General features: G+C 35.7%; 1 protein-coding gene across 4 annotated transcripts in view; it reads right to left on the bottom strand.

Moving 5' to 3' along the window:
* Positions 1 to 16,020, bottom strand: part of DMXL2 (Dmx like 2) — a 182,004-nt gene that overhangs the window by 60,234 nt on the left and 105,750 nt on the right. For 3 of the 4 annotated variants that reach the window (XM_021711942.1, XM_021711943.1, XM_008057304.2), the window contains exons 17-20: positions 12,340 to 12,567; positions 8,770 to 10,446; positions 5,693 to 5,803; positions 633 to 802 (exon numbers count right to left, since the gene is read on the bottom strand). In XM_021711942.1, the coding sequence (XP_021567617.1) occupies positions 633 to 802; positions 5,693 to 5,803; positions 8,770 to 10,446; positions 12,340 to 12,567 (2,186 nt within the window). The remainder of the gene's footprint in view (positions 1 to 632; positions 803 to 5,692; positions 5,804 to 8,769; positions 10,447 to 12,339; positions 12,568 to 16,020) is intronic. The other variant, XM_021711944.1, reaches the window with a different exon arrangement.

Genomic DNA, 16,020 nt, shown 5'->3' with positions numbered 1-16,020 from the left:
GAAGGCTGAGGCGGAAGGATCGCCGGAGCCCAGCAGGTCAAGGCTGCGGTGGCCAGGAGCGGCCACTGCACTCCAGTCTGGGTGACAGAGTGAGACTCCAACTCAAAAAAATTAAAAAATTTAATTTAATTTAATTTAAAAAAAAAGATATACAGCATATTTCATTTGCAGCCATAGGTATGTTCAAGTACATAAAAATCAAAACTGTTTTTATTGAATATTTTAAGTGTGCAAAGGAAGTTTGCTACTTATTAAGCTAGCAATACAGATCATCTTTTATATAAAAATAATTATTTTTCATGTAATGTAAATAACAAACAAGAACTTTCTAAATTCAGATTTTTGTATTTTCTTAAAGTAGGACATACCTCAACTCATAATAGATAATATTGTTATTCCATAGATATATTATAAATTCAGTCTATATAGCAAACAACAATTGATAGCATAACTACATGGACATTTTTATAAAGATCAAGTTTTTAAAATGTCAAAAAAAACTTTATTTAAAAAATTCTCAAGACCTTGAGATACACAAATTAATTTCCTACTACAGGTTTTCTGGAATGTTTTTTCCCTTTAAGAAAATGCTTTTAAAAAAATAACTTCAAAATCCACTGAAGTAAGGTTACCTTTTCAATGCATCTTCGAAGTGTGTTAATATTTCTCACCCACCATCCTATTCCCATAGCTCTTAACTCAGACCACTGAGGGTCTCCTCTCTGAATTGCTGGAATCATGTTAATCAGTTCTTCTTCAGCCTCAGAATGAAAAGCCCAGGCAAAATGGCATGTAGAGACACCTAAATTGGAGATACAAAATAATAACCTTCATAACTTTATCAAAAATGAACCAAAACAATCTTTCATGCAGACACATAAGTATTCATTTGGAAAAACTTTCAGGTAGAAAGAAGGAAAGAAAGGAAGTCTGTTGTCATTCAGGAATTTTTTTTTTTTTTTAAGATGTGGGGTACAATTCAAGACTAGGAGGATAAGCAGTGATCATACAGGTAAAGTTTGGGCTTCCCTTTGGTCCCCACTTCCCCTGGCTTGAGATCAGGCACCCCTATTGATGTTATATGACCTCTCTTCTTCCCGTGGCAGTGTCCCACTACTGCCATTCCCTTTCTTATAGTATTATGATTAATGTTCAGGGTCCACTTATGAATGAGAACTTGTGGTACTCAGTTTTTTGTTTTTATAATATATCACTGAGTATTATAGACTCTAAATTCATCCAAGTTGCTGTGAAGTTCATAATTTTGTCCTTATTTATGGCTGCGCAATATTCAATCATGTATATGTACCACATTTTCTTAACCAGTCTACTTTCGATGGGCAGCATGGTTGGTTCCATGTTTTCACTATTGAGAATAATGCTGAAATAAACATGTGTGTGCGGGTATCTTTTTCATAGAATGATTTGAGTCCAGAAAAGTGAAGGACCTTTACAATGAAAACTGCAAAACACTGCTCAAAGAAATCCAAGACACAAACAAACGGAAAAATATTTCATGCTCATGGATAGGAAGAATCAACATTGTTAAGATGTCCATCCTACCAAAGGCAATCTACAGATTCAATTCAATATCCATTAAATTATCAACATCATTCTTTTCAGACCTGCAAATGACAATACAAAAATTCATATGGAAACATAAATGACCACGAATAGCTAAAACAATCCTTAGCAAAAGAAACAAAGTGGGAGGTATCACAATTCCAGACTTTAAACTTTACTATAAGACTACAATAATCAAAACAGTCTGGTATTGGTACAAGAACAGGGATATAGACCAATGGAACAGCATAGAGATTCCGGAAGCAAACCTCAATTTCTCAACCAACTCATCTTTGACAAAGCCTCCATTCAGGATTTTATGCTATAAGTTTCTAAATGGAAGATCAGTAGCAGGATACACAAATCTCTACCTTTTTCCCTCAAACATATTTGTTTTTATTTCCCCTGCAAAAACAGGGACACTATAAAACTTCATCATCAGAAAGAAAAATATTGAATATTGAACCAGTCACATGTATACATGACAAATTTACCAACAGTGAAAGTTTCAGTCAAATCAAAAGCATGTGGTCCTTGTACTGAGTCCAGGGTCACTTACTTGAGAACCACACTCTTTAGTACTGAATATTGAAAACTGCCCCATTCTTTTCTCTGAACATAGAGCTAAGTATCACTTCAAAGCAAGCACTAAACTTCATGAGAGTTCCAGAAAATGTGGGGATAAGTTACAGTCATGAGGTACATTTCCCTGCCTTTAGTGCCTTGGGGTAAAAGTAGCTTAAAGTCACTTAATACTGATGCCATATGACAAACTTTTTTTTTTACCCTGCAAGAAGAATGACAGGGATCTAGACCATATTATAAGGTAACAAAATCTTTAGTGACACCAAGAGATTTATGTGTACAAATGGATTTATCAACAGTTTAACTACTGATATCACTCTATTATACTTAGAGCAGGTAAAAAGGAAACATGATGGAAGTGAATCGCACAGCATGATAATAGATAATAGGAATGCTGGGAAGAACCCCGAGAAGCCTTGGAAAGAAGACTAATCTGAACAGCCATCTATAATGAACCCATTTTGGAAATAAAGAAACATCTGAGATCAATGGTAGTCATATTACAACACAGGCCTCTCAATGCTATTAAGTAGCAACATTATTAAAAATAATTTTTTCATTTTCAACTAATATTCATATTTTATATGTAGTTTAAAGCTTTTATAATTACTACTTCACAATAATTTCTTTAGAAAGTATAAAAGAAAAAAGTATTATTTTTAATAATAATCTTTAATCTTTTAAATTTCCTATCACTAACACGAATGTACAACTGTGTTTGAAATCATAACATAAAATGAATGCAGTAAGTCTTGACTGCCACTACAAATTTAAGAAAAGAATGGACAAAATTTAATAATATCAATTTAGTTTTTCATGGCCTAAAAGGCAGATCAATTTTTCAGTATTTAAATCTTTGTCTAATGTAAGAGAGAATTACTGTATCAAATAGCTGATATTCTGCTTTAGAAAGTACTATTATATAGTAATATAAAATGCCTAATTTTGCTGATATAAAATGTATAAAATAAAAGAACACAAAATATATTACATTTTATACCCTTAAATTAAATTTAATCCATTAAAATTTTGGTATGATTCAGCCGGGCGTGGTAGCGCATGCCTGTAATTCCGGTTACTTGGAAGGCTGAGGCAGAAGGATCACCAGAGCCCAGCAGGTAGAGGCTGCAGTGGCCGGAAGCGGCCACTGCACTCCAGTCTGGGCGACAGAGTGAGACTCCAACTCAAAAATAAAATAAAATAAATAAATAAAAATTTTGGTATGATCAAGAAGAAACAAAAATGCATGCAGGCATGTTAGAAGAATTAGGTTCAGAATGCAAGATTAAGAGAGCAGTGAATGTATTTGAAAACACATTAGAGGTGAAAAAAGTTACTAAGGAATAAAAAGAACAGAGGTACCAATAGGTACTAATTTTTTATTTACCTACTAATGGCAGGCTATTCTTTGCAATTTATCGCTGCTCTTCTTAGATTTTTCTATCTATGTACTAGTTACCTAACTTTTTCCCTGAAAACTGCTCTCAGGACCATCAGCTATATAACATCAGTCACTTCTCATCTCCAATGTTTAAACTGTAGTTAAAAGGAAAATGGAATTTGACAAAGCTTTAGAACTTTGATGTGCTTTAGATCTCTCCAGGCAATGTACAAATTGTCATTAATTGATTCAGTACCACTTGATTGATTTAAAGAAACACTGAAATACCATTTTAAACTTATATAACTGGCAAGGTTGCTTAAAATGATAATATCAAATGTTAGCAATGAGTTGAATTTTGGCAACATCAAACTTGTGGGAATGTAAATGAGCATAGTCCTTCTGAAGGGCACTTTGGCAATACATAGAAGAGATAAGAATTTCATGCCTTTCACTCACTAATTCCACTGCTAGAAAACTAACATGAGGAAATAATCAGAAATATTAGTAAATACTTATATGTAAGGTTATAAGGTCATTCATTACAGTGATAATTCAAATAGAAAAACCAACAAAAACTATGTATTTCAAAAAGAATCGATTGGGTAGATGAAATGTAATTTAGACACATAACAAAATATTAGATATCTGTTTAAAATTATGTTTTCAAGGAACATTTGTTGGTTAAAGGGTAACTGCTATGGGTAAGAACAGGATCCATTTTGTAGTCAAGCCTGGTGGTGTGCTAGGTTCTACAATATAAAGCATATATTATGGGGCTGTATCTAGGATATTGGTGTTAAAAGCAATATGGTCTAATGAAATGGGATTCTAACTCCAACTCTACTAAAAAATAGTACTATATCCTGGGAAGCCCACTTTAAAGTCTATAGTTTCAATTTTTAAATCTGTAAGTACAAACATTGACATAACCCAAGTTATAAGTTACAAGTTATGACTCAAGTTAGGGTGTGGCAGTATGCTGGAAGTATGCAAATTTACTCTATCAATGTGGCAGATCTTTCTAAGCCATCAACTCTACATGCCAGTGAATAGCTAGAACACAAAGCTTACATTAAAACAGAAACAAGTAACATGCTATGGAGCAAAATTTACATAATTTTTAAAGATAAGATACCACCTAACTCCAGTCAAAATGGCCATTATCAATAACTCAAAAAATAACAGATGCTGGAGAGGATGTGGTGAAAAGGGAACACTTCTACACTGTTGGTGGGAGTGTAAACTAGTACAGCCTCTGTGGAAATCAGTGTGGCAATTCCTAAAAGCTCTAAAAATCAACCTTCCATATGACCCTGCAATCCCCCTACTGGGAATATAACCTGAAGAACACAAATCACTCTATAAAAAAGATACCTGCACACATATGTTTATCGCAGCATTGTTCACAATAGTAAGATCATGGAACCAACCATGCTGTCCATCAAAAGAGGACTGGGTTTTAAAAATGTGGTACATATACACAATGGAATATTACACAGCCATAAAAAAGAACAAAATCATGAATTTCGCAGCAACCTGGATGGAATTAGAGTTTATAATACTGAGTGATCTCTCACAGAAACAAAGATCTAAGCATCACATGTTCTCACTCATAAGTGGACCTTGAATAACTACCATAATACTATAAGAAAAGGATTGACAGTGGCGGGAAACTATGTGGGGGGGACAGGGAGGAGAAGGGAGCTGGAATTAATGGTAGTCAATATCTGTCTGGGGAAAGGGGGGCACACCTCATCAACAAGGGTACCTGCACAATGAATATTTGTATACCTAACCCTTAACTGTACCCCACAACTTTAAAATAAAAAATATATATTAAAAAAAAAAAGAAAAGTCATGGGTACTTTGTAGAGAGCCACTTTGGGTTACAACCTGAGGCATACCATATTTATTCCCTAAGCTACTAAAACTTTAATGAGTAAAGTCTAAGATACTGAGTTAGATGAGCAAAAGTCACAAAGTAGAGCTGAAGGATACACAGAAAAATGGTAAGTAGGTACTATGTGAAAGGAAGATCTTAGCCAGCGATAGGTATGCATGTAGTGACTTCCTAACACTTACACACAAACATGATGAATACATCCACCACTTCAATACTTAACAAAAGTTGTGCATAAGTTCAAACAATGAGTGAATTACCTTGATGAAGCAGCTGCACTCGGTATAAAGGAGGCAGTGAGGTCAAAAGGCATGTGTGCAAGCGCATAGCTAACAAGTATCTCAAACCACACTCATCTAATGTGTCTCTTCCTGTAAGTTAAACAGAAAATAAGTTTAAGGGAAAAAAAAAGGAATGCAAAAGGCCACAAACCAACAAAAAGTTATAAAACAAATATTAAACTTATGTCATAACTTACACAAAATTATTTTTAGTGTTTTCCTTTGTGAACACTTTAATGTCTTTATTACAAATTGTATCTTTACAAAAAACATGTGAATACTAAAATTCCTAAATGAAAAACGATTTGGGAAAATATAATGAACTATTAGTACAGAAAACAGTAGCATTTATATTTACTCATAATGAATGAAAAGAAAGAAATCTTAAAACTCAATAAAAAGTACATTAATTATAGTAAGTTAGGCACAACTTTTAAAAATATTTCCTACATGAATTCAAGTGAGATTAAAAGGCAATAGTTACATAACAAATGTGAAATCATTTGTTATATAATTAGATAGGTAAAATTTTCTCTACTGGTTAGCTTAACTGAAATAAGATGTTACCAAAGTTTTGAAATTTTATTTCCCGGGCTAGCTCATGTTAAGCTGAACTTTAACTTTGATTCACAAATTTACTTACACAAATTTGATTTCACTGAGTAAAAATCTGAACAAAGATACTGAAGTGTGGCAAGTTTAATAAAAACTATAGCCACTGGTGGATAAAAGCAATGCAAAAGCATTGACAGCACCCAGCCCAATAACTGACACTTAGTTAGTACTCAAAGACTGTAGAATCAAGTAACACTTTGCGGAAGAAAATAAAATTTTTTAAATTGCCAAAGTTCAAGTCCTAGTTCTGCTTCTCATTACCTAGATTTGTTTATTTATTTATTTACTTATTTACTTATTTTGTAGAGATAGGGTTTTGCTATGTTGCCCAAGCTGGTCTCAACTCCTAGCCTTCAGAAATCTTCCTACCTCAGGCTCCCAAAGTGCTGGGATTACAGGCATTAGCCACCACTCCTGCTCATCCATTTATTCATTCAACAAATTACCTACTACATGTGAGGCACATTCCAGGTACTAGGGATTCAGTAGTGAATAAGGCAAAGTCTCTACTCTCATGGAGATGACATTTAAGAGGCAGAGACAAACAATAAACAAATAATATGTGGAAATTAATACTATGGAGAGAAATAAAGCAGGACTGAGAGATAGGGAGTGCTGAAGTAAAAGGGTTCTATCTTATACAGTGTGGCCAGGGGAAAACCTCCCCCAATAAGATAACATGTCAGCAGCAGTCTCAGGAGGTAAGGGAGTGAGACATGCATAAATCTAGCAGAGGAGCATTCCAGTAGAGCAGAAATGAGTGCCAATCATGTGAGGCTTTTTAGACTTCTGTAAGGATCTTGACTTTTATTCTAAAGTAAGATAGGAAGCCACTGGCATATGTTGAGCAGTGAAGAGATTTAATGTGACTGTTTTAAAAGAATCACTGGTTCCTAAATGAAGGACAGACTAAGGAAACAAGAATGAAGCAGTTAGGAGATGACAGTGACTTGGACCACAGTAGTAACTGTAGAGGTAACAAGAAATGACTGAATTCTGGGTATAATAATAGCATTTGCCCATAGACTGGATAAGGGGTATGAAAGAAAGCAGAGTCAAGAATGACTGTAAGTTGTCTCACCTGAACAAATGGAAGAATTCATTTATTTAGAATCCATTTACTGAGATGTGCAACTCATTTAATCTTTGAGCTTCAGTTTCCCACCTGTGAAATGGAGACATTCATTCCTGCCTTACTACCTCATGAATGTCCATTGAGACCAGGATAAGCTATTTTCATATTGCTTAGCCAATGATACAGTTCTGTGTCAGAAACTGTAAACTGTAAAATTTTTTTATGGATTATAGCATGCCTACTTTCTTAGTGTCCTAGAATAAAAACTAATATATATTAAGTATGCAACAAAAGCTTAAGGCTGTCCTAGGGAGAATCTCGCTCTATTGCACACAACCTCATAATGGCTAAGTTTTTTTCCAGTTAACATCTAGAAAATATGTCATAAGCAAAACCCTCAAAGGTTTCTAGTTATTTTAATCTGCAGAAGAGAAAGCTTTGGGGATATATTATAAGGATGTAAACCTATATGAAGAGATATTTTCCAGTTGGCTTTGAATAGTCATTTTCCCCCAAATTTTGAAATCTTATGAAATAGTTAAAAGAGTACAAGCTTAGAGGCAATAATTTATGTACATATGAGCCCCACTTCTGCCACTTAATGCCTATGTGATCTTAGATGAGTTACTTAATTTCCTAAGGATCAGAGTCTTCAGCTATAAAATTAAGTATAATAACAGCTACCTACTAGAAGATTATGATAATTAAATATGATAAAGTACATAAAATGCCTGGCACATAGCAGTTCTTCACTTCTCCACAGTATTTATTGAATGAATGAATAAAAGATCATTAATTTTTGGTTTCCTCTGCTAATGCCATAATTTACAATCAACACCATTACCCTCAACGATGTGCATAAAAGGGAATGGAATCTAGTTTCAGAATGAACACATATGACATTAAATGTATGGAAACCTCTTTCCCAAGACTTTTGAGAGAAAACTGGATAATTGTAAAAAGTTCTGTATGACTAGAAATGGGCAGATGATCTAGTTGAGCCCATGAAGTCTCTATAAGCCTCATGATTCCATAGTAAAATTAACAAATGGGCCATTATTATCTCTTAAAGAAAAACAACTATAGGGATCAATTTGTTTAAATTAAAAAAGAGACTATAAATCTAAAATCAGTGTAAAACTCATGAGAGAATGCAAGTGAATAATACAAATCCATGAAGTCACATGCCTGCCTCAACTGTCTTTTCTTTTACACCTAAGCATATCATGTAATAGTAATTGTATATTAGGGAGGTCTTTTCCCTCCAGAGTTTGAAAGGGAGACTGCAATTCAGTAAGTAAGTCAGTGTATGGATAATACAAATATTTCTATGAATGATAATTCAGTTTTTAGTGAGAATATTTACCTGAGTAACTCTTATCTCTGTTTTCATCAAGCTCAGTACTGGTGGTAGCCACTGTATCAGCCAAAGCTACAAGGAACATCTGCTCCAAACGGGTAAGGCCTGGTAGACTTGAGTGCATAAGATGACTTGAAAGTACCCTAGCATGTTCTTGGCCAAAGTAAGCTGGTCCATATTGAGAAAGATTTATTACTTTTGATTTGCTTTCTCTCTTTTCTGGCTCTAAGTCTATATCATCCGTTGTTATATCCTGGATTTGAAACAGCTCCGAATACTGATCCTCTGATTGACCTTCAGTCTCATCTTGACAACTCTGCGGTATTTTTGTGCTTTCTTCTGAAATTCTGTAGGATGTATCTTGATCTGCAGCAAGCAATGCATACAGTGGTAGTGGAGGGATAGAATCTATCTCAGTATAATCTCGAGTACCGTCTTTTCCTATGGTGACTGTATCCTTTGCTGTACTGCCACTTACACTAATAGTTCGAGAAAGATGTCGCTTAGTTCCTTCTCCAGCATCAGCATCTCTAACGATTGCAACTTCACCCGCAATACATTTTACTAAATGAGACAGAATGGCTTTAGCTCTTCGAACTTTCCCTAAATCCATCAATTCTAACAGTTGAGTTGGATGATATTGTGGAAGAGTAGGAGAAAGTACATGTGCAGCTTCAAATAAGCCACCATCTTGAATTACAGTGGGTGAACAAAAAACATCATCAGCAATAGCTGTTCCTTCAACAATACTTTTTCTTGCCAGCATATTAGATTTAAAGGTCGAATGATCTTGTATTGCTGCCTCTTCTGTATCAGGTCTGTCCACTTCAGCATCTCCAAATTTGACAGCATGCTTCCACTGTGCGTATACATGCATTTCACAATCCATTCCTACCACCAATATCCCATCTCTTACCCAAGAGAGAGAAACAGGCAGTGAAGGTGTCCCATCAACGGAAGACACCAAGTCTATAGATCTAAGAAGAACCCACCTTGACCTAACTCCTTGCTTGATACTACCACCTAGTGGTAAAGTAATGACAGCCACTCCATCCTTGCTGTTGGTTTGCTCAGTCACAATTCCCGAAAGTCTCCCATACATGAAGATATTAGCACCAACCCCCACAGTGAGAATGTGGGAGCCATCTTCTTTTGATACCCAGTCCAAATGTACTAAATGCTTGATATTAGGAATAAGATATCTATCCTTGCTCAAAAGTGCATCTGATTTGCTATATACAAACAAATTACTGTCAATGCTGACCCTTGAATCAAGTACACTCCCAACCTTAACCAAATCATCAAGATGAATTGTTTGTTCTAAAACCCATTCCGACCCTCCTGTAGATTCACACTCAAATATACAAACATGCATGGAAAATTCTTTAGAAACAAAACCATTGTGGTGAATAGGCTGCTTATAAGCCACTGCAAGGCGACCTGTGTATGAACAGCTAACAGCAACTGGTCTTCCTACGATGCTCACTGTACTGCTGTTATCTTCTCTCTCATCATTCATCAAAGGCCATCTCCTCCAGTGATAGGTTTCTTTCTCATCACTTTTACATTCTGGCTTGGTTTCCATACAACATTTCCAGAAGCGTACTTTATTGTCAGAACAAGTTGTAACAACTAAATAAGGTGCAAGACACACTGGATAAATTGAAGAAGAACTCAGATGGCCTTAAAAAAGAAAGAGCAGATAGTTAGTTATAATAACAAAGCCACAAAATAATATGCTAATAATCAAATTCTGGAATGTGATAAATTCGAAGCCATTACAAATTTCTTCAGAGAGCCGGGATCGGTGGCTCAGCCTGTAATCCCGCGCCTTTGGGAGGCTAAGGTGAGTGGATTGCCTGAGCCTGCAGGTCCGAGACCCGCCTGGGCAACTTGGAGAGACCTCATCTCTACAATAAATCAAAAAAAATTAGCCGGGCGTGGTAGTGCATGCCTGTAGTTCCAGCTACTTGGAAGGCTGAGGTGGAAGGATCGCCGGATCCGCAGGTCGAGGCTGCGGTAGCCGGGAGTGGCCACTGCACTCCAGTCTGGGCAACACAGTGAGACTCCAACTCAAAAAAAAAAAAAAAAAAAAATCAAAATATACAATAATAATTCACTAGTTTTAGCAATAATTTGTTTTTAGGTAATTAAGTTTAAAGGTGGCAAGCATTTAATTAAAATAAAACTCACAAGCAATGAAACAAGTCAACCCTTAATTGATTAATGTGTCTACATAATTTATATATGCCTTTACCAAAACATACCTAACTAGACTTTCATACTATATATTTTACCATTTTCATCATGGATGCTTACATGAGCATTACAATTGTCTTTCAAATGCCCCCAACCTGCTCTCAGATAATCCAGACCCCAGATGGTACAGCAAATTTGTTCCAGACAGGAAAACAAACCAATAGATCTCACCCTTTTTACCAGGTTTAATTCATTCTCTCTTAAAACTGAAATCACACCCTATTATTCCACATATCTATTCCTGACTGCCAAAGTCTAACAATGAACATCTACTGTCAACTAAAAGACAAGGGGAAATAGCAGTGAAGATTTGAGATCAGAAGACCTGGATTCAAGTCTCAGTTCATCAATACCTTCAAAACAGTAGTAATCACTAAATAACTGGGATCAGTTACTATTTCCCTTGAAATATTATTGAAAGCATTTTATGAAACTCCTGTAAATCATAATTTAACCTTTCAATTCTTTTGAAAGATGAAAAAATTGGCCTAGATCTGCATCTGCCTCAAAGCCCAGAGCACACTTTTCTCAATGGGGTCCTTCCCACTGTGAATGCAAACCTGTCTTACAGATGAACAAGAGAATACTTCTTAAACTGAATATCATTCACCAGTAATTGTAAAAGTCTTGCACCTCCAATTTTGGTTCCCCAAAACAGTATGTTAGGAATTCCCTCAATCAGAATTCCATAAGTGGAAGATCATTTTAAATATAGCTGCCAGCCCTACCATCCAAATTATTTTATACATCTTCCTAAAGTCAGTATCATTCTAGGCCAGCCAAACTATAGCCTTTTATCCTATATTTTCCCCAACCCTTGTTCAAACATACTTAACAAAAGTGAGACATGATTAGCACAATGTGGAGGAAAAGTCTTACATTTTAAAAAAGCTTCAGTGATTTACAAATAATTTGCTCTTTGAAATTTTACTATCATAATATTCCAAAGTATAGGCAAGATACCTCACAATAAACACATTACTGTTTTTCTGTCAAGATGATTATATTTATCACAGGAAATTATTTCTAACAAAGTCTTTTGTTTGTTGTTGTTGTAGAAACAGGGTCTCAAACTGTTAACCTCAAGCAATCCTCCTGCCTCACCTCCCAAAGTGATGGGATTACAGAGTGAGCCACCATGTCTGACATTTTTTAACTAAGATGTTTCCAAACAGACATATCATTACTAAAATATAAATCTTTATTTCAGTGTCAACACAGCACATATTACAGAAGAGTTCATCTATTTCATCCACTAAAAAGTTCATCCATGTTATCACTCTGAACTGTCACTGTCTAATCTTAAAGTTACCTTACCTGCTGAAGGTGTTGCTCTTATTACTTCAACTGCTTCTGGGAGATCAAGAGGTTGGCTATACACCAGTCTAGAACTCAGAATAAGTTTACTAGCAGTTTGAAGATTGGCAATTGATAAAGAATGTGGCATAGGGCTCACACTAGGAGAGGCTTCTGGAGAAGAGTCTATAGTCTTCTGTCCAGGGACTGAAAGCAGACTCTCAGATGAAACACCTTCTGAAGCTTTAGCTTTAAGAAAAACATAAAATTATGAAATGTATTACTATTATCACTATACACATGAGCTTGAATATTATTGTTATCATTTAAAAGACATAGCTTCTTTTTTATTTTTATTTTTTGAGTTGGAGTCTCACTCTGTCACCAAGACTGGAATGCAGTGGCTGCTCCCAGCCACCGCAGCCTCGACCTGCTGGGCTCTGGTGATCCTTCCACCTCAGCTTTCCAGGTAGCTGGAATTACAGGCGTGTGCACCACACCCGGTTAATTTTTTGATTCATTGTAGAGATGAGGTCTCACCAATTTGCCCAGGTGGGTCTCGAACCTGCGGGCTCAGGCAATCCATTCACCTCAGCCTCCCAAAGCACGGGATTACAGGTTGAGCCACTGAGCCCTGCTAAAAGACATAGCTTCTTAAAAATACTTTGGAGACGAAGATTTGGAGAAAAGGAAACTCACTCTTATACACTGTTGGTGGGAATGTACATTAGTACAGCCACTATGAAATACAGTATGAAGGTTTCTAAAAAATCTGAAAACAGAATTATCATATGATCTAGCAATTCCACTTCTGGTTATTTATCCAAAAGAAAGGAAATCAATATATCAATGTGATACCTGTACTCCCATGTTTACTGCAGCACTATTCACAACAGCTAAGATATATAATCAACCTAAAAATCCATCAACGGATGATGATAAATAAGATGTGGTATATAGACACAACAAGATACTATTCAGTCATAAAAAAGAATGAAATTCTGTCATTTGCAGCAACACAGACGGACCTGAAGGTCATTATGTTACAAGAAACAAGCCAGGCACAGAAAGGCAAATATGGCATGTTCTCACTCATATCTGGGAGCTAAAAAAGTGGACCCCATGGAGGTAAAGAGCATAAAGACACCTGGGAAGGGTGGGGAGGTGGGTGAAAAGAGGTTGTTTAAGGGGTACAAACATATTGTTTTGAATAAAACATAGAAGGAATAAGTTCTAGTGTTCAATAGCACAGTAGAATGAATATAGGTGACAACAACTTATTATATATTTCAAAATAGCTAGAAGAAAAGATTTGAAATGTTCACAACACAAAGAAAGAATAAACATTAAGGATAATGGATATTCTAAACACCCTGATTTGATCATTACATATTGCATATGCTTGCATCAAAATACCACATGAACTCCATAAATATGTACAATTACTATGTATTGATTTTGAAAAGTTTTTAATAAAGTACTTTGCACACAAGGTCAGTTTTCAAACTTTTGATAGTTACCTGGATAACTTTTTTTAAACACAATTTTACTGTTTTAGCTCCATCATGGGATATTGTCAAGGAAGAACCACAACAGGTAAAAAGAAAAATTCTTAAGTTATATAAGTCTAGTATGTTCGACCTTTAAAACATAGTAAAGGTTTGAGGAATTTGTTAACATGTAAATTCTCAGGCCTGACCGCAGAGACAGTGATTCCAGGTAGATCTCAGTAATGTGCATTTTCAGTAAGCAGCCTACGTGTTTCTGAAACAGATGAGCCATGAATCAAACTGCCTCATTAATAGATGAAAAAAATTTAAACTTAGCTTAATGATTTTCCTAAAATCACATAATTAGCTAGTGGCAAAGAAGACACTAGAATATTAGCCTACCAATTATCAAGTGCTCAAACAAAATAATGATTTTAAGGAAAAAAAACACACAAAAATAAAAGTTTCAAACAAATTTAAGGTAGTATTTGTTGTCTGGCTGTGTAAGGTATATTGACTTGATCTTTTTCCAAAGAATTTCTGGTTTTCATATTATAGTGAAGCGTAAATCTCTAAGCAGATTCAGTTATCTGTGCTTCTGTAATACATAAGGGATACTTTACATTGCATTTATTTATTTGTGTGTCTGTTTTCCCCCATTAGACTATGAATTCATCAAGGGCAGAGATAATGTCTTGTTGCTTTGTATATCTCAAGGAGCAACAGAATATTCAAGAGATAATAATCAATTCCTTTTGCTTATATGATAAACATGCCAATCTACCTTAAATAATGGCAGGCCCCTCAGTAAGAAATGAAACATTTTTTTGTAAAATAAAATAAGACTACAGATTTAAATTAGTAGTCAGAAAATAGGAGTTCTACTCTTGGCTCTATCACTAATGAGATATGTTTCCTTAAGCAAGGTACTTCACCATCTCTGGCTACTTTCTTACCAGCAAAATAAGGCTGAACTGTATCATTTCTCTTCCTGTAAGTCAGGCAATTTTCTAATATATATCTCATACTAAGAAAGAAAATAAGAGTAGGAAAAAAGGCAAAGACTTTAGATTCAACAAGGACTGAGTTTGAAACTTGGTTCTATAACAAACTATATAATGGGACTTGATCATGTTACTTAACCTTATTCCATTAGTAAATTGGTGATAATATCTATCTCACATATAGAAAGCACCTAACTCAGTGTCTGGCATCCAACAGTATTCAACATGTTTCCTTCTCCATCTAAATTTAAGCCAATCATTTCATCCTCTAACAGGATATTCCATACTCTGGTAAATTCGAATGTTAGCTGTAAATGCCAATGTACATGATAACTTTGCAGCTAATGTTAGAACCCAAAGATGCTTTCCATCATAGTTGAAAAGAGCATATTATTTGTCTGTCTCTTCTACTACCTCCTTGTCTATGACCTGTTACTGTTGTCACAAACAGGGTAGGAAAGCAACTCTACACTAGCCCTGGTTTTAGGGGAACAACAATGGGACACTCTCCTCATAAGCAGTGGGGACAAAAATGTCTTACACAAGGATCTGTTACTGCCTCTATGAAACCTCTACAGAGCCATTCCTGGCTCTATGCCCAATCCTAGAAAATACTATATTCTCCAGTGGGTTCAGAATCTGGCAAACTGGTTAGGTCCCTTACTCCTGCATTTCTATGAAACAACATATAACATGAAGAACTAACTCCAAAGGTTCTGAAAGAATTTCTACATTCCTGGAGCTTCAAGAAGTTTAGGTTTAACTAAAGGTCCTATCAAATCATTTTGCTTTTTAAATCAGTTCATGGTCTAGTTAGTACTGCTGTTTTTTGTACATAACTTTGTAGGTATAGGATAATGCGTAATACAAGGTAAACAAAAAAGTACATGTTCTTTTGTATAAAATGTTGTATTAAAAGGTGTATAGGTTTGGAAGGCTGAGGCGGAAGGATTGCCGGAGCCCAGCAGGTTGAGGCTGTGGTGGCCAGGAGCGGCCACTGCACTCCAGTCTGGGTGACAGAGTGAGACTCCAACTCAAAAAAAAAGGTGTATAGGGCCAGGTGCGGTGGCTCATGCCTATAATCCCAGCACCTGGGGAGGCCGAGGTGAGAGGACTGCCTGAGCCCACGGGTTTGAGACCAGTCTGGGCAACTTGGATAGACATCATCTCTACAATTCAAAAAAAAAAAAAAAAGGGGGCCGGGCACG

This window comes from Carlito syrichta, unplaced genomic scaffold (assembly GCF_000164805.1).
Source record: "Carlito syrichta isolate Samal-C Ts95f unplaced genomic scaffold, Tarsius_syrichta-2.0.1 Scaffold302945, whole genome shotgun sequence".
In the NCBI taxonomy this organism is placed as follows: Eukaryota; Metazoa; Chordata; class Mammalia; order Primates; family Tarsiidae; genus Carlito; species Carlito syrichta.
This window is presented reverse-complemented; position numbering and strand designations above follow the sequence as displayed.